The 25,960-nt window shown below is 50.7% G+C and overlaps 10 protein-coding genes across 10 annotated transcripts; 4 read left to right on the forward strand and 6 right to left on the reverse strand.

Annotated features, from left to right (window-relative positions):
* Positions 1-285: 285 nt before the first annotated feature.
* A1O9_05793 (uncharacterized protein) lies at positions 286-2,166 on the reverse strand (the record flags this gene model as incomplete). Its single annotated transcript, XM_013405008.1, has 1 exon — positions 286-2,166. One exon carries the CDS (start codon positions 2,164-2,166, stop codon positions 286-288), a length of 1,881 nt encoding a protein of 626 aa, XP_013260462.1.
* Positions 2,167-2,756: 590 nt separating this feature from the next.
* A1O9_05794 (alcohol dehydrogenase) lies at positions 2,757-3,861 on the reverse strand (the record flags this gene model as incomplete). The annotated part of the gene is made up of 2 exons (XM_013405009.1): positions 2,757-3,726; positions 3,806-3,861. The coding sequence occupies 2 exons, from the start codon at positions 3,859-3,861 to the stop codon at positions 2,757-2,759; spliced, it is 1,026 nt and encodes a 341-aa protein (XP_013260463.1).
* A 644-nt stretch (positions 3,862-4,505) lies between these two features.
* Positions 4,506-6,902, reverse strand: A1O9_05795 (uncharacterized protein; the record flags this gene model as incomplete). The annotated part of the gene is made up of 1 exon (XM_013405010.1): positions 4,506-6,902. The coding sequence occupies one exon, from the start codon at positions 6,900-6,902 to the stop codon at positions 4,506-4,508; it is 2,397 nt and encodes a 798-aa protein (XP_013260464.1).
* A 3,838-nt stretch (positions 6,903-10,740) lies between these two features.
* Positions 10,741-11,532, forward strand: A1O9_05796 (uncharacterized protein; the record flags this gene model as incomplete). The annotated part of the gene is made up of 1 exon (XM_013405011.1): positions 10,741-11,532. One exon carries the CDS (start codon positions 10,741-10,743, stop codon positions 11,530-11,532), a length of 792 nt encoding a protein of 263 aa, XP_013260465.1.
* Positions 11,533-15,065: 3,533 nt separating this feature from the next.
* A1O9_05797 (uncharacterized protein) lies at positions 15,066-15,917 on the forward strand (the record flags this gene model as incomplete). Its single annotated transcript, XM_013405012.1, has 1 exon — positions 15,066-15,917. The coding sequence occupies one exon, from the start codon at positions 15,066-15,068 to the stop codon at positions 15,915-15,917; it is 852 nt and encodes a 283-aa protein (XP_013260466.1).
* A 566-nt stretch (positions 15,918-16,483) lies between these two features.
* Positions 16,484-17,032, forward strand: A1O9_05798 (uncharacterized protein; the record flags this gene model as incomplete). Its single annotated transcript, XM_013405013.1, has 1 exon — positions 16,484-17,032. The coding sequence occupies one exon, from the start codon at positions 16,484-16,486 to the stop codon at positions 17,030-17,032; it is 549 nt and encodes a 182-aa protein (XP_013260467.1).
* A 1,783-nt stretch (positions 17,033-18,815) lies between these two features.
* On the forward strand, positions 18,816-19,813 carry A1O9_05799 (uncharacterized protein; the record flags this gene model as incomplete). The annotated part of the gene is made up of 3 exons (XM_013405014.1): positions 18,816-19,007; positions 19,058-19,340; positions 19,572-19,813. The coding sequence occupies 3 exons, from the start codon at positions 18,816-18,818 to the stop codon at positions 19,811-19,813; spliced, it is 717 nt and encodes a 238-aa protein (XP_013260468.1).
* An 819-nt stretch (positions 19,814-20,632) lies between these two features.
* A1O9_05800 (phosphoenolpyruvate phosphomutase) lies at positions 20,633-21,523 on the reverse strand (the record flags this gene model as incomplete). Its single annotated transcript, XM_013405015.1, has 1 exon — positions 20,633-21,523. One exon carries the CDS (start codon positions 21,521-21,523, stop codon positions 20,633-20,635), a length of 891 nt encoding a protein of 296 aa, XP_013260469.1.
* A 362-nt stretch (positions 21,524-21,885) lies between these two features.
* Positions 21,886-22,813, reverse strand: A1O9_05801 (uncharacterized protein; the record flags this gene model as incomplete). The annotated part of the gene is made up of 3 exons (XM_013405016.1): positions 21,886-22,391; positions 22,453-22,705; positions 22,763-22,813. 3 exons carry the CDS (start codon positions 22,811-22,813, stop codon positions 21,886-21,888), a joined length of 810 nt encoding a protein of 269 aa, XP_013260470.1.
* A 1,251-nt stretch (positions 22,814-24,064) lies between these two features.
* On the reverse strand, positions 24,065-25,257 carry A1O9_05802 (threonine aldolase; the record flags this gene model as incomplete). Its single annotated transcript, XM_013405017.1, has 2 exons — positions 24,065-25,110; positions 25,179-25,257. 2 exons carry the CDS (start codon positions 25,255-25,257, stop codon positions 24,065-24,067), a joined length of 1,125 nt encoding a protein of 374 aa, XP_013260471.1.
* Positions 25,258-25,960: the final 703 nt, after the last annotated feature.

A 25,960-nucleotide genomic window follows, 5' to 3' on the forward strand; every position in this document is an offset into this window, starting at 1 on the left:
ACTCCCAGCACAATAGTATTGACTGAATATCGATCTGCTGACTTTCACTTCAGCTATACGGTTTGCCACACGGCTGAACGTTCACCATTCAAAGCGTTCAATTGTTTGCGTAGAGCAATCCATCGATGCTGCGTGTCAGCCTGGCCATTCCTTCTGTCTCATGGTCTCATGCAATGCACATCCTGCCTACCACGCCTTTTTCGCCCATGACAGTGAGCATCAGCCACCTTCTCGATCCTACTCGTACTGCTGAGCAAGCAGTCACTTCACTTGTCCTGTCATGATTCAGTCTCCTTCTTCGACCATGAGCTCGCCTCTTCCTCGAAGCTCGGACATGACCTGACTCAAACTGCGTGTCAATCTCCTGATGGTCTCTTCATTCACTTCTCCATAGCGAGAGAGTGTGTCGAAGAGCTCCTCGGTCCGAGTTTGACCATGTTCTCTTGACTGGTTGGTAGACCTGGAGCTCCTATCCTCGGTCTCGGAATCAGAAGAATTGTTCTTACTCTGTTGCTGCTTTCGAGGGACAGCCGACCGAGACCGCTTGCCTCCTTGACTCTTCTTATGCTTCCGGCCCGTCTTGTTTCCTTTGGAACCACCATCGTCACCATCAGCTTCTTGTTTAACCGCTGTCATCACATCTTTCCAGCTTAAGGAATTCGCAGCGGGGACGTCGTACACTTCTTCGATTTGGATCCATGTGGTAACTGTGCGTCTCTCGCCATAGTCACTGACCTCTCGCTTTTCGGAGTGTTGATGACGGATAGTTCCGTATGTGGACATTTTGCTGACATGAGATGGCAGATCAAAAGAGTCAAACTTGGCCTTGAGATCCTGGCTCGTACTCTTTTTGCCGCCCGAAGTCCCGTCACGGCTGTTTTTGGGTCTCACTCTCTCTACACCATTCTTGGCTGTCTTATCTGCGCCCTGTTTGCAGGTCTCATGACTCTCATCCTCTGGCTTTGACTCTTCCTTCTGCGAGCCATCAGCAACGTCAAGTTCGCCTTCAGTGGCTTGAAGGGTCTTTGCGGAGATGGTTGGATCTTCACCTTCTCCGCCCCGAATACCAAGTTTCTCTGCGATGTTTGCCGGAGCAACGCTTACAGTGTTTTCCCTTGATCTCATCTGAACAATCCTTCCACTTGCCCATTTCTCGGCCGTTGTTGCGTCTTCTCTTGATGCCAACTCCACGGTGTACTCATTCTTTAGCAAACAATCTTTTCCTCCACGTGCAATCTTGGCGTCCACAAGTCCACGTTTGATGAGACGGGTTTGTTTATCAAACGCATCTGGATCCAGAGCTCGCTGAAGGCGATATTGCTCAACCAACAGAGCATCAGATATGCGGTGTAAGTTTGGAAGGGTAGGCATAGACAAAGCTCCATGAAATATCGCGTCTGGAGGTGTTGGCGGTGGTGGCTTGAGAACTCGGACTCTCGAATTTGTAGACTCGGTTTCTGCTTGAGATACAGAAGTGGCTGCTTCTTTTGCGACAATATCTTCCTCATTCCTATCCTCATCGTGGACAACAGGAGGCAGGATCGCTGTGTCTTTGTCCTTCAAAGGCGATTTTTTGTCGTGCTTGGGTGTGCTTGCAACTTTCTCTCTGCACGTTGAAGAAAGTTTCCGCCACTCTTTAATCACATCTCGTGCCTCTTTAGTTGCTTCGATTCTCGTCAAGGGGCCCCAGCTTACTTTCTGAACAGGATCTGTAACCATTGCAACGGCCTCGCCACCAGGAAGAGGGCATTCCACAGACATGATTGGCACAACCTCTTCTTTTGTGACCCACGTTATGTCTTGAGAGATTTTCTTGCCTTTTTTGGGCGCATTGACAGGAATGCTCAAGCCTGGGAAGACCATGGAGTGGTATTTGGCGTTGAATTTCTTCTTGTTCTGGTGATTGGGAAATGATTCGGCTTCTGTGTCACCGTGACCGTGATCAGATCGTGGCATTTGCTTCATGTTGCGGTATTCCAAGAAATCCTCAAGTCGTTGATACTCGGCCTCTTCGCGGTTTTCCAGTCGTTCGGAAGGAGGCATGAAATGTTCTCGGTCGTCACTTCCGGAAGCATCGAGATCAAGGGAGCTGAGGTCGTCTCTGTCGTTGTCGTCGTCGTCGTCGTTGACTGAGATGTCTGCATCGTCAGACCACGGCGCGGGCATGATGAACGATGTTTGAAGCGCAGGTACACGGGGTAGTCTTTGCCTTTCAGTCTCAGGTAGATATAACGAGGAAGACGGCGCATTGACACGCCACAGTAAGTATCAAGGAACGAGGTAGGTTTTGGCAGACGAGAGATGGGGGAGCAAGGAGGTTCAAGAGAGAGAGAGAGAGAGAACCCCGTCTTTAGTTGGTCCTTTTAATCACGAAAAGGCAGGATTTATGAGTCAAATGTGAAGTGAGAGTGAAGGCGTGAATAAGTTGCTTGACGTGACTTTGTAGTGACTTCCCTGCCCCAGCTGACAAACACGTTGACGTTCACCGCAAACGCAACCAGAAAGAGATGAACTCACTCATAGCAAACTGCAAGACTACAAGAAAGCACTTGCTTCACCGCCTGGAATTGCATGAGATGGGAATGGCTCTTTTGTTCTTCTGATGGACAATCTTGGCCTTTATTTGGCGCAGATAAAGATCGGCTATATCTTGTCTTGTTTCAGATAGGCACAGACATAGATACCTACCTCCGTAGGCCGGTGTTGACTTCTATCTTTCTCTCAACCGAAGCAGCGGCTGGGCGCGGGCCAACCAATTAGTAGCCCTGTCGCTTCTTGGGCTGGTAAGGTTCTTCGAGGTACTTGATATCCTCCTCTTCCAGCGTGATCTTGGTCGCCTCGACAGCCTCATCGATTCTCTCGGGCTTATTCAATCCCACAATGGGACACACGTCCTTCTTGCTCAGCGTCCACGCAATGGCAACCTGCGCCATGCTCTTGCCGATCTTCTTGGCCACCTCTTCGACGCGGTTGATGATCTCCTCGTCGACCTTGTCGTCTCTCGACCGAATCAACGTCTTGAGATAGTTGTCCGTCTTCTCGCGCAGTGTGTCTCTGCTCGCGTACGGGCGCGTCAGCGCACCCCGGGCCACCGGCGACCACGGGATTAAGCCGACGCCTGTGTGGTTGCAGTACGGGATCATCTCGTTCTCTTCTTCGCGGTAGATCAGGTTGTAGTAGTTCTGCATCGAGATGAACTTGTGCCAGCCGTGGCGGTCCGCGATGTTCTGCAGCTCCTGGAACTCCCACGCCGCCATGCTCGACGCGCCGATGTATCGAACTTTGCCGGACTCGACCACATCGTTCAGCGCGCGCATGATCTCCTCCCGCGGCGTCGAACGGTCCAGGCGATGGATCTGCAGGACGTCGATGTACGTGCCCAGCCGCGCGACGCTCTTGTCGACGGCGTCGATGATGTGTTTCCGGCTGAGGCCGACCCGGTTCAGCATGTCGTTGTCGTTGACCGAGCTCACGCTGATCGCGTTCGACGGGCTGTCTTCGGTCACCCCGAAGTAGCATTTACTCAGGATCACCAGGTTCTCCCGCGGGATGTTGAACTTCTTGATGGCTTTGCCGATGATCTGCTCCGATTGCCCATGTGAATACACGTCCGCGGTGTCCCACGTCCGGATCCCAGCCTTGTATGCGTATTCCAGCAGTGGGAGTGAGTCTTCTTCGTTCAGCACCCAGCCCTGCCACTCCGGCGAGCCGTAGCTCATTGCTCCACTGTGCGATAATCAGTCATTATTGGTCGGGGCGCAACCATTTGGACAGGATGGCGTGTGACTCGTGAGTGGTGACGTACAGGATGACCTTGGAGATCTTCAGGCCAGAGTTGCCCAAGTTCTTGTAGAGACTCATGTTTGCCGACGTGAGCTATGTACCTCCGGATCGAGAGTAGTGAATCGCCCGATATCTTGCCGTGACAAGTTGACAACTGTACGTGGAATCGCGCGACTATGTATACAACGGAATCCGCGACCGATAAACAAGAAATTCTTCAAGCAGGATTTTCAATTATCTCAGTCAGCTGGAGAGGAGACTGCAAGCCCATGATGGAGAGAGTTTTAAAGCTGTCTGGTCCAGCCTCAATCAAGAAAAGAGTAACCCCGACTTGAACATCGGCGACGCTTCTCCCACCTCGGCATTCGCCAGCGGTGCTAAGCTATCTCCGTCGAAGGGTCCGCTAGAATACCAAGAACCAAGAATCTGCACTGTGGCCAGAGTACTCGTACGTCACAGCATGTCAGTGGATTCAGTGAGGATTTACATATCAGTCCCCGGGGCGCTTGGAAGATTCGCAGAGGAACTCCTCGTCCTATAGACGGCATATATGTAATATTCTTGGCTAAAGATCCAAAGTCGATTGTGAGCTCTTGCTGAGACCGCGAGTTTGAAGAGCTCCCTTTTGGCCCAGTCTGCATGATCCGATAAACAAAACTTAAGCAGTCATCATTGAAATGCCCCACCCTAAACAGAAACTCATCGTTAATGTCGCTGAACTTTCACGTCTCCAGCCCTTCCGCACTGACTCTGGCACTGCCATTCTGAAAGCCTTCACTACCACTACTGCGTCTGAGTGCCAGTGCATGACCTGAGGACATTCGCAATGCCCCAATTCCGCCATCATCTCTCTCTTTCTCCTTCTCAAACTCAAACTCCTTCTCCCTCTCGACATGGACAGCGTTCTTGACTTTCTCAAGTAATTCCCACCCTTTCGCTCCTGTCTGCATCGCCCTCTCCACAATCTGGTCAAAAAGTTCTTCATTGTCTTTATAGAACCCACAAAGCATCAGCTTGCATAAGCATGTCGTAGCTGTGGACCGAACTTCATCTGGAAAACTTGTCGAGAGAGCCTTGATAAATGGTGCAAGAAGTTGAGTCGTGGCGTTGTGGCTATCGGCAGTCTCAGAATCACTGACCGATGTGGCGTTTGGATCATCGCTATGGGGGGTCGGTGTAGGTGTAGGCCTTCCCTTCGCAAGAAGAATGTCGCAGAGGATCTGCAATGCCATAACCTGGAGCGCTTCATGACCTCTCTTAAGTAAATGGGTAAATAAGCGCATGTTTTCCTCTGCAAGCTTCGGCTCCAATAGACAACAAAGTCCAAGGCACTGCACGCCACGCTCCCGAATGAGAACTTCGTGGGACCGTACAGCGGGTATAACAAGGCTATCAAGCATCGTGCGAAGATGTATGTTGGTTTGCAGATTGCCAGCAACGTTTTGGAGCATAGATTGCGCAATGTGCAGACATTTCATGTTGATGACGATTTCCTTGATCGCCCTAGCCTCTTGTTCCTCTTCCGAAAGGTTCTTATTGTGTTTGTTCTTTTTGCTGGTTTGCTTGGGAGTAGTGTCGGACTCGCCACTGACTTCGCTTTTGGCTGAAACAAAGCTGTCTTCTTCATCTTCCTGGCCTTCATCTTCAACGTCAGTTGATGCGATATGATCGTGCACTTCTGCAATAGCTTCGAGGACAACTGAGGTAAATTCACGTTCACCAGCTTCATCCGGGTTGCAGACAAGGCGCAAAGCTTCAACAGTAAGGCGAGTGCACTCCTCGGGTAAGTCGGCCATCGTTAGTGCATGGCGGAGCAAAGAGAACATCTTTCTCCTACCGATCTCGTCGGTATAGTCCAAGTTTTGAGCGATATGGAGCAACTGCTCTACAATGAATTCTTGTTCAGCTTGTTCAGCGATCTTATCGTCTGAATCGCTTTCATTGGCGGTCTGTACCCTGCTCGAAAGCTCATTGATGTGTTTCTGCAGGTGAAAACCAAGACGTGTTACTTCGGGCATCTTCTCTTCTATCATCGCATAGTAGTTGGAATCTTGCTGACAGTAGTCATTGAACGTTCGGGCCATGAAAGCAGATTCCGGTGTCAGACTATCCCAAAATTCGTCATCGAACGAAACCACATCAAGATAGTCAGGTCGGCCGGCCCAAAACTCCTTCATAGCTTCCCGTGCAACACCGCTCTCGTTGCCTGTATTGAGAGTGTCGATTCTTTCCAACAGTTCGAGCAACGCCGGAATGCTGGGATCATGAAACCCGACTTTCTTCTCTTTGGGCCCCTCAGGACCCTCAATCCTGGAGCCTGCACAGTCTTCGATCCAATGCTCCCGGAATAGTCGTGCTGTGGCTTTGCGGACCTTTTCGTCACGGTCTCTCAGACCCCATCTGAGCAGTTTCTCTCGCATTGAGAGAGATAAATGTCTGAAATCACCAAGCGACGGTAACAGTCGTGAGTAAAGTGCTCGTCTTGTTGGGCCATCACGATCTCTAGCTCTTTCTAGTAGATAGGGCAACGTTTTGGGGGTAATCGGTAGGTTCAAGAGAAGGGCCCTCCTCACATCTGCATTGGTGTCGTTTTGTAGAACATCTAGTAGCTTCTCGAGCAATCCAGGAGCCACATCGTCATCAGAGTCTTCTTCCTCATCCTCCTCTTCCATTTCATTTTCGACCAGCCTGCCCAAGGCCAGAACTGCCTCCAACCTGATTGCAGGGACTTTGTCTCTCAATCTCTTGATTAACTCGTGTCGAATGACTTTGTACAAATCGTCGTCTATCGTAGTCAGAACCCCCAAAATCTGAGATACAATTTGCGTTGCCCGATAGCGCACGGTTTTGTCTTTCGCGCAGAGGAATGGTAGCAAGGCCAGGAGTAGGGCCGATGCCGTCTGGGTCGAGTCTTCAGAGGTCTCAAGGTACGTGGTGAGGAACTTGATGGCGCGATTTCCAGCAGCTTCAGGTTTGCTGACCTCGAGGAGGCGAAAGACGCATTGTTTGATGTTCGCTTCGAAGTTGGGATTGCTTTCCAATCGTTTCAGACGTTTCGCAAGAGACTTATGCCCAACGAGTGAGCGCTGTGCGTCTGCAAAAATATCGCCGATAGACATTTTGAGCAACGCCCCAGAATACTATTATTCAAGTGATGATTCGTGGTGCGGGTGGGATTGGTGATATTCAAGAACCGTGTGTTTGGCCGATGATGTCAAGGAGTAAACAATGCGTAATGCACGTTATGCTCCGCAGTATTAGAAATACCATTGTCTGGCAAGGTTGCAGTGGCAGTTTAAGTGTCAAATATCTCGTCAGACTAAATGGCATTTGATCAGCTTCAAACGGCCCTACGAAGTATTACGGAGGACTGTAGGAGCCGACAAACCAACATCGCTACCCTGCACATCTACTCTTACATACGTAAGGGCTGCACGTTTTGCTTCGTCCATCTTCTCATCGTATTTACTCTGCTTATCGATCCTACAACTGCTTATCCAATCCCAGCTAACCTGTAATCCTTGTGCGAGTACGTTGAATCGAAGATCGGACTACTAGTTTCGGTCCTGATGATCGTCGTCGATCAGCCATAGTCTCCTATTTACCAAGGTTGATCAGGTACAGAGTCGAGCAATGATTACACAAAAACAATATATGTAAGAGCAGCCATGAGAAGACGCTACGTTTGCCGTGGCAGCAATCCAGCCGCCGACTTTGATGCTTCTGAAGTGTTTGTACAACACCCAAACTGACTGCCTGACCCAACCCAGACCTGAGCTATTTACCAATGCCGATCCAGAGACGGAACGGGTAAATAACCCCCTACCCTTACGTGATCTTCGGGTCGCAAGCCTCGCCACCCTCGATGAAAGGACGGGATAGTCTTCCAGGATTCTCTGACACCTGTCAATCCCTAAATACATGGCTGTTTGGATCGCGAGCTTGAACCCTGTGAGAAGCTGAACCTCCCTTGGCACCGCTATCGATCATCGGTTCCATTGCTCTCTTCTCTTCTCCCACGCTACTTCAGTGGAGGGGTTTGAGCACACTCTTTGACAGGGGTGGGCATGGTCAAATGCTAAACTGTCTACCGAGTACTTTTGCAACAGCAGGTGTAAACTTTCTAAGCCGAACCAGCCATAGCATTCATGTCGAGGCATGCGCATCAGCAGAGGGCTGTGGATAGGAATTATGCGCGGAGATGTACGAGGCTTTTCGGGATTTTGGATTTTGGGCTTGAACTGGATGGCAAACACGAGACCTGTAGTAATATAATGCCCTCAGAGTGGTCGGGGAAAGCAATCCGACCACATGCAGGTCACAAACATTGGGCACGAAGGACAAAGGACATCTTTCTGGGATGAAGCCACATCCAGTTTGCCAGCACGTAGAGACTTAGCATATGACTCGAGTATAAATCCGTATCTGTTAGATCGGGTTGTATTCTTTCTCCGTCTGACCACTGGCGTTAGAAACGGACAAATAGCGGTAGCACAATAGTGTTCGGTGGCTACGACTTGTGAGATTTGCCATCACCCAAGACACAATGTTTTTATTCACCTTCTGTAGCCTAGCTATCCACCTTCTGCAAGTCACTCTGTTGTGCAACATGAGAATGACAGCCCTCCAAGTTCACCGAGTCAAAGTCTTCTCTCACGAATCAAGCATCTGACATTGAGCCAAAGAACAGCAGAGAATCGTGCTCGTGGGCCCACGGTGGGACAAGCAACACTACGGAAATCTCATGTGATTGATTATGCTGAGTTTATGCATAATGGTATCAGGTTAGTTGGGCATGAACTTGGTCAGGCAAGGAATCTGAGTCGTCAACATGGTGCGCACAAACCCCGGAACGCCAAAAGTGAGGCGACGAGAGAATCAATGACCTGTTGCCGGCCTGCCAGTCAGAACACGAAGGGCTTTTGCGGTGGTGAACGAAATCCATTCGCTTCAAGGACACTGCAGCCCACCAATGGAGATCTGGTTTCGAAAATGTGACAGCCCCTTCGACTGGCTCCATGGGTGCTCCCATGAAAAGCTCACGAGCTCAAGGTCCCTTGCAACGGCGCCATTGCTACATGGTTCGTGCCGCGGGAGGAGACGCCCGGTGGTGCTATCGTGCGATAGGTTGCGATAGGCACTGGAACGCCCGGAACATGTTTGGCTGAGTGGATGACCCTAAACTCGAAGAATGCCTAGGAGGCCGGCCGCCTGGTCTCATGGCCAGGGTGAGATGGGACGGGACTTTCTACAGCCCATCAGCGGCGAGGATTTGATTCCACAAGCTCCACGACCAGCAAAAGCCTCCGACGTTTGCGTCGCCAACTTCTCTCTAACGGCAGACTTCCCGTCATCTCTAAAGGTCGCTAACGTGAAAGTGGCTTCGTTCCCACGCTTGTGTTCATGTCCCAAGCATCTTCAACCTGATCGCCTTTTTCCTTCCCAAGAGTCGGAAGAGAAAAAGGAATCCCTCTATATCTCGCTGAGGTCGCTCCCACCTTCTCCTAGCCTTCTTTTTGTCCAGTTTTCCCAATTCCTACCGCTTCACTTCGCCCTTATTGCTATTACTTATACTTCCAAGAATTACGGTTTTGTTGTATCACTCCTGGTCTCCTTTATCCTTCCAGCTATCAAATGTGAGTATTGGAATGTCATTGGGGGAACGACTAACTTGAACACGAGAAGGCCGCTGACCACGTGTGATTAGATTGGATGACAGGTGACGAGCTTGTCCCCTTCCAATATACTCATTTGGTCCATATCTGGTGTATCCGCTCTTCAAAATGGACACTGCTCTTGTGTCGGTCATCCGTTCTTGTCGAGCTGTCTACGACCAGGATCACCAACATCTCTCGCCGACCGAGCGCGAACATGGCTGGCTTGACTATTGGGCCTCGATCAATACTCAGCTGAATCTCGGCCTACCCCAGCAGTACGGCACCTCGGTCCCCCAGAAGCGATCCGCGTCCAGTGCGATGGTAGTTGGTTTGGAACCCACTCCCAAGCGTCCTGGCCATGTATGTACTCTTGCTGTTGTTTACCCCTCTTTCTTGGTTTGACGGAAGAAAGGCTTCTCTAGCGTCCTCGGCACCATCAGCACCTCTTCTTGAGCGACACATCTCGGCACCTATGGGTCAGTCTATCTCCAGAAGCCGCTCCGGGCAGACTTCGATGCATCACTCACCCTCGATCCAAACCTCGGCGACTATCGGACCCATGGCGATTCCCCGACCTCAAAGCAGCAGAAGACGGACATCGGCATCGGCATCCTCTCCTCATCGATACAATGGATCCAATCTCAACCACATCCAGGAGTTGGTGACTGATATGTCTCCTGCTGACTACCTCGCCAAATCGATAGATGAGTATGCGGCACCTACCGTCTCCTTTACACCTCCTACCGTAGTGGGACGTGGTGAGTTTAGTACCAACCACTTATCTCAGCTCTCATCGTCCTATATTCCAGCGTTAGAGTCACCAGGAAGCTATAGCTCTCCTGCAACTGCCACTAGCGACTCGAGTTTGACGGCGCCGTCGACAATTTTGTCGGAGCCCATGACTCGATGTAACACAAATGATGTTCTGTGTGAAGGATTCGGTATGTTCCGCATGGATTCGCTGTCGAAGCTCATGTCGAAGAATACCCATCCTGACATACTTGAGTCGAATCTTTCCAAGTCGCATGATATCGACCATGCGCAGTTATTTCCTTTTTCTTCCATGGTACCTGAATCTAGGTATCATGATTTTTCTCAGTTGTCATTTGTCGATGATGAAGTTCATGCATCATCGCCATCATCTTCTCCTTCTAGTTTTGCAATGAAGCCTACTACATCTCATGGTAGTAACGCTTCGTCTGTTTCTGTTTCCAGTCAATCTCCTTTGCCCGCGCAACCTTTTCCGCAGGAAGCGGTGTTGCGCAACAGTAATTCAGTGTCAAGACCACTGGCGCCCAAGATGGAGAGTTGTAATAACACTTCGTACCCGGGTGGCGAGTTGCCCAAACCTAGGATTGTGGCAGTCAAAGGTGCAGACGGTACAGTAAAACACAAGGCCGAGATCACTCGAACCACTCGACAACAGCCTCCTCGTAAGACAACCTTCTGTCAATTCTGTACTGAACAACCGCAAGGCTTCCACGGTGAACATGAACTCCGTCGACACATCGAACGTCACCATACCTCGGTTCGAAAGGTGTGGATCTGCAAAGATGCATCTCCAGACGGAACGTTCCTCAGCGGCTGCAAAGCATGCCGCAACCGAAAGACATACGGCGCCAACTACAACGCGGCAGCACACCTTCGGCGAGCACATTTCAACCCATGCAAGAATCGACGAGGAGGCCGTGGCAAGAAGAGTGAGAACCGAGGTGGCATGGGAGGTGGCAATTGGCCTGCCATGGATCAACTCAAGCACTGGATGTACGAGGAGGTCGAGCTCAACGTCAAGGGCAAGACCATTGTGCAAGAGTTCTCGCCAGACACAACTTACACCGCCGCCGACATGCACGAACTCATGAACTGCAACCCCAACCTGACCGGCAACCAACACCCTCACCAAGACTTCAACCTCGGCGCCGAGATGGAACAGCAAGTCCTGCAACCGTACGACATGCCAGTGATGCACGACCCGTCGTACTATGGAAACTCAATGACCCCCAACTACGCCGGCGCTCCGATGGATCCCCATGTCGTTTACGACCTGAATACCTATCCTGCCGCTCTTGAAGAGTCTGCCTTTGCATATTGATGAAGTGAAATGTGGAACATGCCTGGATGGATGAATGGATGCACTTGATGCTGCTGATGAGCGAGCTGGCCGGTTTTGTTGTATTTGCGAAAGGGGTTCTCTGCATGCCACCTTATGGATACTATGGATATTGGACTTGGATATGGATTTAATGTACTTTTGGGTAAAGGGATAGGGACATGGAAACAGGGTCTGAACAGATATCCATTGACAGGGACGAGCCCGAAACAGCTGATGGGCTCCATGGTGGACAACCAGTTCTCTCACGCGTATGGAATGTGGCTATTACTATACGGAGTACTCTTGATGTTTGTTGTTTGTGCGTTGCATGTTTGGTCCGAAGGCCAGGTTGGAAGAGTGGGTGCCCTTCGAGGAGTATCATCATTGCTCTAGATCTTACTGCTTCTTACTTGACGAGGTAATTAGGGAAGTCTGGATTGGTCTTGAAAAAGTTACTTGAATCTTATTTACCTCCTTGCTACTACTCGTACATACCTGACACGATCCCCAGCAGTCATTCCATGCTGGCTCGTGCTGGCTAGAGTCTCGGTTCTGGGTCCCGGTAAAAGGCATGGAGAGGTTTATTTCCCGGATTCACTGTTTCTTGCCGTGACGGAACACCCTTTCGTGCCTTCCTCGAGTCGGAGGTCGGTGGCAGCATGTGACATGTGGGCGCCCTTCCTTCAGCTTCCAATGACCTACCTGCTAGTGGCTGAAAGTTGTTGCGGGGCCAATCAGATGTGAAGGCCGCGCGGCCGCCTTGATCGAAAGAGGCGTCGTCTTCGACGCCCGAGGCCACCGAGGGGAAAGGACGATGCCTTGGCCAGGTGACGTGCATCAAATTGCTGGTCACTGTGTCGAGTGGCTCTTGCCTCGATTTTGCCTCTTGTGGCTCAGCCGCGAGGTGCCGGACCTCGAATGCAAAGTCCGAGAGGCAAGAGTGTCCGCGATTTGTGGCTGAACTGCTGGTGGTGGAGTAACGAGGAGGCTTGTACGAGTAACTGTGTCCTCGGGAATTCATTCAATGCAGTGCTGAGGTTTTTTTTTTCAGCTTGCGCCAGAATGTAATCTATTGCGTATCAGGCAACTCGAAGCAGGGAAAGTTTGGGTCGAGTGTCGAATGCACGGGGAATTGCTACATCAAGAGTCAAGACTTGACTACTCGTACATACGACGACAAGTCCCATCCGAGTTCGTGGCCCTGGGAGGTCGAATATGGCTCGGCTGGAAATAGAAACAATCATGGCTAGTCAAAAGGTATAATAATAATTGAGTCCTTGTGGAGAGACGCTCGTAGATTACGAGTACTGCCCTTAAAACCCTTGATCCTGAAACAAGCCCCTTCGACCTCCAAGTGTCACAGACTCCACGGACACGGACAATCCCTCGGAAGCTCGGCCTGCTCGCGGCCCACAACCCACCGCCTAAACTCGAGCGACGAGCACTTCTAAGCACCCTGCATCACCGACCTTCCGCCTCCCCCAAACACCAGTAGAGCCAAGTCCAGTTAAGCTTCTCGTATCGTGCCTTCCCCTACGAGACCTCCAACTGTCGCTCTTGCCTTTTATCTTCAACTGCCACGTCGACTCCGCTCTTCACCTGGCACTTCCTCCGTCTTCACCTCCAGCTGTTTTGAAGCTACCGTCAACCATACCAACCATATCACTTTGCCTCTAAATCAAATCCCATCCATTATGTCGAACCAAGGCTATTATCAAGGCGGGCCCCAATATCCTCAGCAAACGTAAGTGGAAGTAATGCGCTCGATGTCGCTAGCTAGCGCTGTTCCTCCTCGATCCCACAAGTGGTTCGAAGAGAGCGCGCAAAGCTACAGAACATGTATCCCATCGCAGGATCCTACAATCTCGCCCCAGTCACTCACAGCCCTCTGAAAATTCAGTTTGATCATTCCGCCATCCGGACCCGCTGACCTTTTTTCCCTTGCAGATATGGCGGTGGCTATGGCCCACCACAGCAGCAACAGTACTACGGACCTCCTCAAGGTCAAATGCAATACCAACAAGGTCCTCCTCAGCAAGTGATTGTCCGTGAGAAAAAGGACCGCGGCTGCCTGGGCGCATGGTAAGAATTATCACACCACCTCTCCAAGAAACTCTTGTCCTAATCCAGCCTTCCAGTTTGGCCGCACTGTGTTGTTGTTTCGTCTGTGAAGAGGGATGCGAATGCTGTGCTGATTGTTGCGAGTGCTTTGCCGACTGCTGTTAAACGCCATTCTCATCTCTGTCCACACCGGCAGCAGCCCTAACACGCAACTACTGAATCGTGCTTGGGTGCTCGATCCCGCTCCTGACCCAATATATCCACGAAATGCTGCCAAAAATCAAAATGTTATGAAGGATGCAATGCATAGATCTAGTCGCGTGAATATTGGTGGGGAACGTACATACGAGTTGAGGAGATGGTGCCAACGGAAAAACTGGCATCGGCGCAAGGTTGAATCATTTTCCACTGCTTGCATGCTTTCGCGACCGGCCTAGCGTGTTTGGGAAGCTCGATAGTGGCGTTTCAATCCAACGCGGGCGATCGCCTTCTTCCTGGTTACGACAATGCAATATCAAACTTTTCTACGAACCTCCAAAGGCGCCAGACTATGTTCCACAGTCTAACCCCATGAATGGCTTGAATATTTCAAGATGACAGCCATCTGTCGTGGGAAGTACCGTTTTCGATTTCCAGCAATGTGATTTCTAGTTACCTCGTCTGCCCATTCATGCTCCCAACTCGTCTGCGATGCCGTTCCGCTATAGGAATTTACTTGCCGCCTACCATGAATCCGGGTGGTACAGTGGAAAGGGCACACAGTTGTGCGAACCTGAAGAAGAACAGTTGTCGATGCTTTTTCACTTCGACACTGTCTCAATTCGACCCTCAACCTGGCACATAGCCTTTAGTTTGGTGGCAATATCGGTCCATGTTCGCACATGATCAATCGCCCATTCCATCTGTCTCGTGATGCCAAAATGGGTGGCTTTTGTCCTGTTGCCTGTTGCCTGTTGCCTGTTGCCTGTTCTCTGTTCTCTGTTCTGTGTCAAGGCACGTTCTTGGACGTTTCGGGCAGCCCCTGCTCAAATACCACTTTTTGTCTGAAGATCACCAAGCAAAACCACCTCCATGGTCGCTGTCACCAGCCTGCTCACAACAAGTGATATCATGGCCATCGGTTTCAAGCATAGGTAAAGGTGCAAGAATCGCCCCCGTACCCGTCGCCAACCACCTTGTCATCACGCCTTTTCATGGCAATGCCCCAGAGAGCCTATCGATACCTCCAGTATCCCTCGATTTCGAAAGAAAGCCCCTGTATTAGCACACCAATCGAGCATGTCCTGGAAGGCCAAGCAGAAAATTGGGTTAACACGGCCACCTCCGGCCCACAGCTGCGTATCGGATGACAAATGTCCAACACCTTCACAAGAATTTCAAGAATTTCTTGCCATCATTTATACGATGCGGACCACAGGATCATAGAACAGTATTTGAGGTTCGATGTGCTGGAATCAAGACAATCGTTGACAATGAACCCAATTGCGACGGAAAATGTGTTAATCAGCGGCACTCGCATCGCTAATGGAGTTTACGGCAATGGAGAGCCGGTGGTCCTGATTCACGGGACGCCTTCCTCATCTCTTATCTGGAGGAACATCCTCCCTCATCTGGTTACGGCTGGTTTCAAGGTCTATGTCTTTGACCTCCTTGGCTATGGGCTCTCGGAGCGCCCCTGGGATCCTGCCATCGACACATCCATTTCGGGCCAGGTACCACTTCTTGAAGGGCTTCTCGATCACTGGGGCTTGAGAACAACTCATGTCGTAGCTCACGACATTGGCGGCGGTATTGCACAACGTTTTGCCATCTCCTCTCCGCAGCGCGTCCGCTCCCTAACTATGATCGATACCGTGAGCTTTGACAGTTATCCCTCCAAGCGTACGAAACAGCAAATGGAGAACGGGCTGGAGTTCCTAATCAAGGCGAAAGACGAGGATCACCGTGTGCATTTCAAGAAATGGCTTCTGTCAGCCGTCCATAATCCCCAAAACTTGGCTGACACAAGTCTCGATACCTACCTGGACTACATCTGTGGACCAATTGGTCAAGCAAGCTTCTTCCAGCATCAGGTTCGACACTATGACCCTAAACACACAACGGAAGTCGCGGGGCATTATCACGAGCTCTCAAAGTTGCCGGTAAAATTGATATGGGGAAATGCCGATACGTGGCAGGTCACAGACTGGGCGCGTCGCCTGCATAGCGCGATTCCGGGCTCGGAGCTCAGCATTGTTGATGACGCGGGACACTTTTCACTGGAAGATAAGCCTCTTGAGATTTCGCAGTTGCTGATTTCTTTCTTGGAGCAGCACACGCAGTGAAATACTTAGACAGGCTGTAACTTGTGATACGTATGGATCTCGAACGTAGCGGATTCAGTGGCGGGATGTTCGGTTGGTGGATTTCTGATATAGCTGCCATGACGTCATCGAATCAATGATAGACCTTTGGGTGCCCTCTTTGGCCTAGCTTGATATTCCTTCACTCAAAGTCCCATGGTGGACAACACTACAGAAGTTCATGCTTTCTCATCATCAGCGTATCCGATCTTTTATTCTCACGCTTGATGGCTTGACAACCCTATGCCTCTCTTTCCGTCTTTTTGTACAAGACGGCCAAGGCCCCTAGAAAGAGGAAATGAGAATACCCACCCGTGCTGGCCCTTCCAATGACGACTAGACTTCGGCCAATGGTGAGTGTCGACGTCACCGCATAGCAAAACAGCAGTAAGTCAAAAGACAAAGGTAATCAATTAGTGGCGGCCATGATGCGCGGCCCATTGAAGCTCCAGCTTCCTCATTACTATACCTCTTGAAGTTCGTTTTTATAGGTATAGTTCTTGAGTTGACCTTCAGGCAAGAGCGCCTTCTATATACTACTATTCAACATGGCATCGCCTCTCTCAGCTCTCCGTCCATTCGCCCGCCAAATACCACGGCTCACAAGTTCCCCAACAAGGCAGCCACATGCAGCATCTCGTCGATATCTAAACACCGACACCGCGCCAGTCCTGTACTCGGCCCACGCGAAAGTTGTCGGCGCGCGGACTGGCCACGTTGACGGCGATGATCTCGCCGTTGAACTGACGATGGCGAAAGCTCTCGGTGGGCCTGGCGACAAAGGCAAGACGAACCCGGAGGAGCTTTTCGCCGCGGGCTACGGCGCGTGCTTCCAGTCGGCGATGAATGCCTCGGCCGCGAGTCTGGGCCTCACCATGCCAACCGAAAAGGAGGATTCGATCGTTGAGACGACCGTCCATCTCGTTGGGGACATGAATGCTCTCGATCTGGGGATTCGTGTAGACATGAAGGTTTCTGTTAGAGGGTTGAGTGAGGAGAATTTTGATAGGGTCATCCAGAAGGCGAAGGAGGTCTGTCCGTATTCCAGGGCTACGCACGGGAATGTCACCACGAATATTGAGGCTGTGTTGCTGTGAAAATCTTCGGGAACGGTGATTGAAATGTCTTGGTATTTGGTTTGTCCTTTCGGTTAAAAAGCATCAAAGCTCCATCTCGTCTTGTGCTACTGGAAATCGCAAAGATTTTCCATGTGAATAACCATGATCAGGGCTACCTACGTGGTCATTTCGTTTCAAGATATCTTTATCGACATGTTACTAACTAGTGGATTCAAGTTGTCTGCAATAAGATATTTCGGGCTAAAGTCTGCTCTTTGATTTAGGACAATACTTATATAAACACAGCGATGCCTTTTCTTCCTGCCATGCCTGTCCCGCTGGGTTTGTAGTTCTATCCGACCGACTCCATCTCACACACTTCTCTAGCTCTGCTCTCGAGATCCGGGGCCGTGTTTCCGGTTTAATGGTGGGTAGGACATTGGTCACTCTCGCTAACGCCTCCCAAGCTAACAGGGTGCAGTGTTCTCCCGCCAGTGATACGAGATACATACGGGGAACTTACGGCTAGGTGAGCTTCATGGAAGAGTCATACAATCATCGGCGATAACAGCGATACTCGAATGTTCGGATCACTGAGGTGGAGATAGTTTAAGAAGAGGGGTAAATCAATACAGTCGGGCTGCTGCCAGCATTCAGAGACTCGCGAGGACAGACGTGCGTCGCCAGGGTTCAGGACGCTGGCTTGGTTGGCTTTCTGTCCGTAATTAATAGCATCCGACACCAAATGATCAATGTTTTAATCTCGAAATGTTGGTTTCCAAGGTAGCGGCTTGGCGTCTGCCAACGTCCTTGAAAGTCAGATCGCCCATCGTTCCTCTTTGGCTACCTCAGAAACTCTGGTATAACCTTGGTCGCTACCTCATCTGCCACAAGGCGATAATGGAGACGATACAGAACCGGGGAAATGATGCAAACGCGCCTCCAAATCGAGTGATTTCTGCGTGCGTGCCGCGTCAATCAGATCGAGAGAGATTTCGAGGAGCTGACCAAACATCAGTTGCCGAAGATGCAGGCTGCGGAAAGTGAAATGTTCAGGAACACAGCCATGCAGTAATTGCGAGCGTCGGAGACAGACTTGTGCCTTCGACAAGGTGGAACGAAAGGTGGTCGTCTCTGAGAGGTTGGTTGAGAACGCGTAGCGCGACCATCGCTGAGAAGCATCAAAAAGGCGTCTACGAGAGCTTGAACGGCGTGTATCGAGAGTCGGCGCGAGGGAACAACACAGTTCGCAGACTTTTCCACCTCCAGCTCCTGTCGATGTCTCGCAGGACATACAGAGCCAGGTAGCTGAGGCACCCACCGGAGCCGTCCACGGCTATCGACCACATAGTCCCAACACTACGACAATACCCCCGTCGGGTTCTCCTGCTCCGTTCCTTAATCCCTCAGGGCCAAGAGATTCGTCGCGGCATGAAGGTTAGTACTTCCATGCCTACTATTTGGCTTCTGCAATTGATCAGATTCAGACACGAACCGTAACAATTTTACCTGGGAATTCTGCCGAGCTGCACACCAAGCATTAAGGCCAGTTTCTGATGAAGGAGCTCCGAGCCCTAGAACTGCTGAAAGAATTACGTACAACTTTGCGACTCCATTAGAACTGCAAAACGTTCTAACATGGTGCGATCTACCGTCAAAATCTTTCATGAACCACCTGGCACAAGTTGTCGATTTCCACCTCAACGCAACCTGTTTCTTCTTCAACCTGTCCAACTTACGAGAGGAAATCGCCACAAGCGAGGTTTTCCCCCTACCACATACGCCAAGCATATTTCACGCGAGAATCCTTGCTGTCATAGCAATGGGCAAGCTTCTCCTAAAAGAGGGTGCGACCACCTCCGGTCCACCAGGGATCAGAGAATTTCTTCAAGCTATCCGAGTCTTGCCATCAAATGTCGTGCTCTACCAATCTCTAGATCGTTCGCTTGAGACTCTCGCTCTGTTGGCTATGTACGCACAGGCAGCAGATCTCCACGGAGTTGCCTATCTTTATGTCAGATTTCAGCGATCCCTGTTCCTACTATTTTCTCTGACTTTTCCCAGGTAGGACAAGCTGTAAGGCTAGGTCGCATCCTCGAAATGGGGCGATCAGCACCGTCCGCCGCAGATATGGACGCACAAGGCCCCAGTAACTTACAGAAGCTCTGGTGGACTATACATATCCTTGACCAGAAGCTAGCCGCCACTGTTGGCGCTAGCCCCGACTGCCAATCTTCCAGTCGAGTTGAAGATATTTTGTCATGGGTTTTTGCGTACGACGATACTGCAGGTGCTGCATTGCGCGCCCACCTTTGCGTTGTTACTCTCATGTCAAGTGTGGCATCAGGTAAGACCGTAGAAATTATCCTGAGCCTCTCTGACGGGAAACAGTTCAGTTCGCATACTACAATAAAAGCATCAAGCACGACGATTTTAAGGTCAATATTACAAGCCAGTTTGTAACCGCCCGGAAGATTGGCCAGGCATTGAGTACTTCGCAGCAACTCTGTGGGACACCAGCTCTCACGTCGATTTCGCGATCTGTTGCTACATTGCACCTCTTATACTGCCAGGTTAGCATCCCATGAGCCGGGTAAATATGGCTTTCTCATTGATTCACAGGTTGTCCTTTTCGGCACAAAACCATTCTTGATGTCCACCTTTAGGCGGTGTTCTTCTCAAGATCGGTCTCTCACGAGGACCCCGACGTCTGACCCTCTACTTCAGTTTTTGAAGACCAACCTCGGCGCGGCGGCGCACTGTCTCAATATTATTTTCGCGCTCCGAGAGCAAGGAGTTATTGGTGAGTCGGTCTCCTAAGGGCTCATTTGGTGCTGACAGGCTTCAGAAACATTCTTGTCTCTTGACCTTGAAGTTGCCTTTATGGCTGGACTATCACTAGCATTGGCCAACCCCATGTTTCCGAACCTCATAGATCCGTCATATCTCTCTTCTGCAAGGCACGTTCTTCAAGACATGAAGCATTGCGGAAATATCCCTGCTGGTGCACTTCTCAATGCGCTCAACGAAGTCTGCGATTTGGTTGCTAATCTCTCGTGGACCCAGACGGCCAGCCTCTTGCCTCAATTTGAGCCCCCTTTACGCATGACTCATGATGGGAATGTTCTCAACACCGGTCTCGTCGATATGGTTAAAATCGAACCTAGCCAGGCACGGTACTCCGAGATTGAGCCTTCTCAACTACAACCTCCCAAAAGCCAGGCACCTGTCGAAAATCACTCTTTCTACCAAGAAAGCCGAGAACCACTGCGGTCAAGAATAGATTCGAACTTGATGCTACCCGTCCCACCTGCGTCCGGGAACAGTGTGGCGCAATCTGATGCAATCTTTCTCGACTACTTTCATGAATCTGCAATCAATCTTGACTCAGACATTACAAACTCTGATTGGCTGGATTTTCTGTGATGGTACAAACATTCGTGCTTTGCAATATTCAACTCTGCACAGCAGACAGCACAACAGAAATTCTGCAGCTCAGAATTTGGCTCTGGAGCTCCACTCCAAAGCTTTTAATTCCTAATCTCTACTCCATCCAGATTTCATGGCCTGACTCTCACAGTGTCTTTAGCGTGTATGCAAGAGTCCCTACTGAGCTTCACGTTGCATGCAAAGAGTTGTTCACTTCGGCAAATACTTTTTCTCTATCTCCCGCATGGCTGCATCACCTTGCAGAGCAAAAACATCCGAGACTGGGGCAATTTCCGTCTCTACGCCAGTAATCCCATTATCTCGCAAAATCTGATCAAATGTCCGCCTCAGTGCGGCGACAGTTGCGCGAATACTGTGATTTCCACAGATGACAAGGCGGACTTTATTTTCAGTCAACGCAGATATCTGTTCGAAGGAGAGCTGCGGATAACTCGTCGGCACAATGACCAAAGGCGCACTCCCCGACCAAGCACGACAGAAACCGAGCATCTCTTCTGAGGTTTTCTGCTTACTGTGGATCAAAATGGCATCGGCCCCAGCCTCCACGTAAGCCAAAGCACGGCTCAGAGCTTCGTCTCGCCCCAATCCGGCAATGAGTGCCTCTGTTCGAGCGATGACAATCATAGACCCCAAGTCCTTGGCTGCAGCGATTTTCCCCTGGAACTCCGAAACAGACACAAGAGACTGTCGGCCATCGATACGGAGACTGCTATCTTTCGGGAACGTTTTATCTTCAATCACGATGGCAGCCACCCCGGCAGCCTCATACTTTGGGATCGCGTACGCCAGATTTATGGCGTTGCCAAATCCTGTATCTAGGTCGGCGATGATCGGCAGGTCTTGAACTTCGCCCATGGCCCTTGTCATTTCGAGGTGAACATTTGGTGAGATTATGCTTGCATCGGGCACGGCATAAGATGCGGAAAGTTCGAAGCCGCTGGCCCAGATAGCGTCGAACCCCCCCGCATGTGCGACTAGCTTAGCTGAAAGAGGGTTATGTGCTGCCATAGCGATTACTGGTCGACGGCCTGGCGTGTTCAGCTTGTCACGTAAAACTTGAATCCTTCTCCTGGCGGCCATGTCGAGTTGAGTTGAGAAAGCGGAAGTCTTGTCGAGGACAACGATGATAACCTACGGATTATAAGAGAGGCAGCAAGCTCTTGGAGTTGGAGTGCAAGGTAAATACTGACCTAAAGCTGGCTTAACAAGACACTCATAGGCGACTACGCGACAGCTGGTTGGGATGAAACGAAAGGCATATCGTGGAGAAGGATATTTTGTAGTCCGGACTGAGACTGCCAACTGTCAGGACGGCCCGTTCGGGTGGGCATACCGAGGCTACATCCCTTCCCTGCCGAGTATGCAGCTTCACAATCCATGGAACAGAAGTCCAAGACCTCGCCTCTATCGAGTACATAATCCCTACAACTTGTTCATCATTCTCACATGTCTGGAGTTAGGCTATTACCGACATCCCTTAGCATTTCTACATTACTGTTCATGGCCATTGCGAGTAGCCCAATATCCAGGTGCCCGAGAACATATCGGGCTCTTAGGTCCTTCACTACGCGCTTGTAGATGTCTGGTCTAGTATACAGGCCACACATCCCGAATACTTTGCCATGTTTGTGGGACGCAGCTGCAATTCTCTCCAGCGCAGACTGAAAGGTTGGATGTTCCCATTCCCCTAGAACACCGAGCTCCAACGACAAATCATTTGCACCGACCAATAAAACATCAATTCCGTCCAGCGAAGCAATGGCTTCGATATTATCGAGAGATTCCTTGGTCTCGATCAAGAGCAACACAGTTGAACCGAACTGGTTGAGTTGCTGAATCACGTCTGTTGGCGAGACTCTCTGGAAATCAAACTGCGGCAACGCTGCTGTCAAGGAGCGTTTGCCTTCGGGTGGAAACTTGGTGGATGCCACCGCTTGCTTCGCTTCTTCTGATCTTGATCAGTTGAAAGGGCCGCTTTGGTCAAGGGCCGCGCGGATCAAGAGACTTACCGAGGGTGCTGATATGGGGAAAGACAACCCCAAGAGCTCCACCGTCGAGCACTCTTTGGACATAGCCCTGCCCACATTGATACGGAACACGCACAAAAGGAGTGATGCCCGCGGAAAGCGCTGCCGAGCACAATCTACTCGACTCTTTTTCGGAAAGTACCGAGTGTTCAAGATCGACGAAAACCGTGTCGTAGCCAGCTGCTTTGGCGAGAGATATTATTTCGGGTTTCGTGACGACTTTGATCCCGACGCCCTGGAAAACATTAATTAAGGTGCAATTGCCTTCCCACGTCTTTGACGTTTCTCATACGGTGCAGAGACGATCTTGTGATACGCTCCTGATCAGATTGTTTTGCAACATTGCGTCTCCACGCATTAGCCAGGCCGAGTCTTCATGTGAAGATCAGGACTAATTCTGCAATGAACAAAGAATGACGATCCTATACCCAAGTGTACTATTGGCGCCCAGAGGTACACGCTCGTGCAAGAATAGGCAAGAAGACTGACCTGGCCTGCCGTTCGGCCAAATACTTCGGATGCCGAGACATGCTCCTGGTCGGCCAAGGTTCCTCGGAACCCCACCACCGAGCGCTGATCGGACAACCGGCGAATGGATGTATTCGAGACATGTAATTTAATCGTACCACGGACGCGCAAGCAACAATGGATGATCTGATCGGAACCGCAAATTGAAGCATAGGAGTTTATTGGAGGTTATCGTGAAACCTTCATCCGGCATGCTGAGGAAAACAATCCGTGAACTCTTTCAATCGCGGTGGAGTACATTTCGTAAAGAAGATGGAGGCCGCTGGCATCCAGCGGCATACCTCAGTGGGCCTGCGTCCATGTCCTTTACATTTCAGGCTGGACCCCACAGTAAGCGCTTTTGTTCTTGAAGAATAATGAGGTCAGTGTGACGGGGATCGAAGTTGACAACTCTTGAAGGTGGTTGGTCCAAGTCTGGATGGAATATATGCCGGAGGTGGACTGAAGCATTGATTCTGCCAGGGCAAGGACTCAAACATGAACGATTTCGATGATGAAGTAACTTTGAACTGTACCGGCCTATTTGTCGTCGGTGAGGCTGCCAGGGGAAAATAAGGAAAGGGGGAGCCGGTTTGACCTGCATGGTTGCTCTCCATTGCAGGTGAACTAACTCGGGAGTCGGCTTCTACGCGGCCTCAAAGTCGAAAGGCCCGTCACGGGCAGGTGTACAAGTGTTTGGTTTGGATCTCAAGGCAAGGCCATCCCAGCTTGGACTACAGCAGACTTCAGGCTGGTTAGATAGGCTGAAGAGCCAAGGCGTAGGAGTAAAGAGATATCTTAATCAAGGTGTATATATTTAGGTTCCTCAATTTGTTCACAAATTAATTCATGACAAGCAAACCAAGAACCGCTGGGGGTAAGCTGATAGGAAGTATCTCTCGCTCGATCCTGTCTTTCCAGAATCCTTCGAGATCTTCCTCGTCCTGCGGTGTCGCGCGAAAAATCTCTTGCAGGGTATTTTCCGGAATAGAATCAGGTCCCGTGCGACCGAAAGCCGACCTGTGGTTCTACTTCCTTGTTGTGTTCAGCTGATAGCTTACGCGCTGCAATAGCCTTGAACAGGGCGTCAAGACGTGGGATCGCCTCGTTGGTGATCTCTACGTGGATGGTCAGTGAGTGTCAAACAGCAGTAAGTACTATGAGGCGAATACTTACGGTGGTGAACAACCAATCGTTCGCTCATAATCCTTAGACCCTGCTCAGCTGCCATACTGACCAAGTCAGGCTTGGACAGGCCTGCTGACTGAAGGTCCAGAAACACCATGCATGTCTCCGCAGGCTTCAGAAGCTTGCCACCAGATCGGACCCAGAGCTCAGCGATCTGTGCCGCCTTTTGGTGACAGGTTGCAAGTACAGAATGTTGACCGTCAGCTCCGTCTCCGAATATTTCAAAGAGTGCAACCCGAGCCATAGCTGTCAATATACCGGCTTGGTGAAGCCCTCCTCCAATACTTTGTCTCAGCTTTCTGGCCTGTCGAATGACTTGTTCGCCAGCTACGAGCATACTGCCCACGGGGGCGCCAAGGCCCTTTGAGAAGCACAGGGAAACAGTATCAAATTCGCGACAATAGTCAGCCAGGCTACCGGCGCCTGCAACGGAAGCGTCAAATAGTCGAGCGCCATCCAGATGTAGCTTCACGCCATGTTCGCGTGCAAAACTTGCAATTCTTCGGACTTCGATCAACGGCATAATCATCCCATGGAGAGTGTTCTCCAACGCGATAACTCGAGTAGGGCATGATGTGACAGACTCATCGAGAACAACGTGGTCAAGGATATCTTCTAGCGTCAAGTATTTCCCGTTCCGGCGAGCTTCGACTGGTTGTACAAGCGCACCCGTCGAACTAGCCACGTGGCCGGTCTCCCAGTTCAGCACATTCGAGCGTGCGTCAACTAGTATGGCGTATGGTGGCTGAGAAAGGAGTGAACGCAATGCAAGCCCGTTTCCCATCGTCCCGGAAAGGACAAAGAGACCGGCTTCGTGCCCAGTCATAGCGGCCATGTCCCTTTGGAACGATTCAGTTGTGGCGTCTTCACGATGTACATCATCTTTGTAGGTTGTATGCCAAACAGCGCGCAGCATTGATTCAGTCGGGACCGTCACAACATCGCCTATGAAGGACAGCTCGTTAGCAACAGGAGTGGGTGAATCGGTCGATCAAATATTTGGCGGACCATACTTCGGAAATCGAATGCGACATCTGCTGCAGCCTCTGCCAAATGGGCAGATCCACCTTTATTCCAGGGACCTCCAGCCATGGATAGAAGCAATGTCTGAACCGATTCCAAGAGTGCAGATATTACACCTCTGCAACGGAGCTGTTTCTGGCGAAAGTCCTGCAATTCTCATCGAGACGGTAGCGACGACAAGGGCGGAAGACCTTCTGGCTCAGATGTCAATATCCGCAAACAACCGATATTCCGAACCAAAGCCTATGGTAGTGTCGATTTGCGGGGTCTCTAGGATATACAACCCTACAGGAGGTCCCTAGTTCGGGTCAAGCTCACGACCTTGACAAGAGTCATAAATTTAATGGCAGCCTCGGGGACTACCCTGTCCCGTTTACTGCACGATTCCAACTTCATGCAAGATACCGTCGCAGACCATGCAGGAGCTTTGCCACTCAATATAACCATGGGTCCTCAGCCATACTTTTAGCAGACAGTGGTGTGGGCAAATTGGACTTGCTGATAGTCAATTTGCATATTGTCGTCGCGAGGCTTCAGCCCCTGAAAATCGGGACGATTAATTATGGGCAACATATAGTAGGGGCTCCCATGTCAAACTAGACACGAGAATTAACGAGAAACCGGGCGGCCCTCACGTTCGGCTTCTCGAAAGAGGCCCGAGGGCCAATCGCATTGCGTATACCTGGCCCCTCCGATGCTTGCAGGACCAACTGTGCCTCTGGCCCTCTGCTGGCTGTCCAGCCAACACGCCACGGTCTATTCGAGAAGCATT

This window comes from Exophiala aquamarina (genome assembly GCF_000709125.1).
Source record: "Exophiala aquamarina CBS 119918 chromosome Unknown aczIA-supercont1.4, whole genome shotgun sequence".
NCBI lineage: Eukaryota > Fungi > Ascomycota > Eurotiomycetes > Chaetothyriales > Herpotrichiellaceae > Exophiala > Exophiala aquamarina.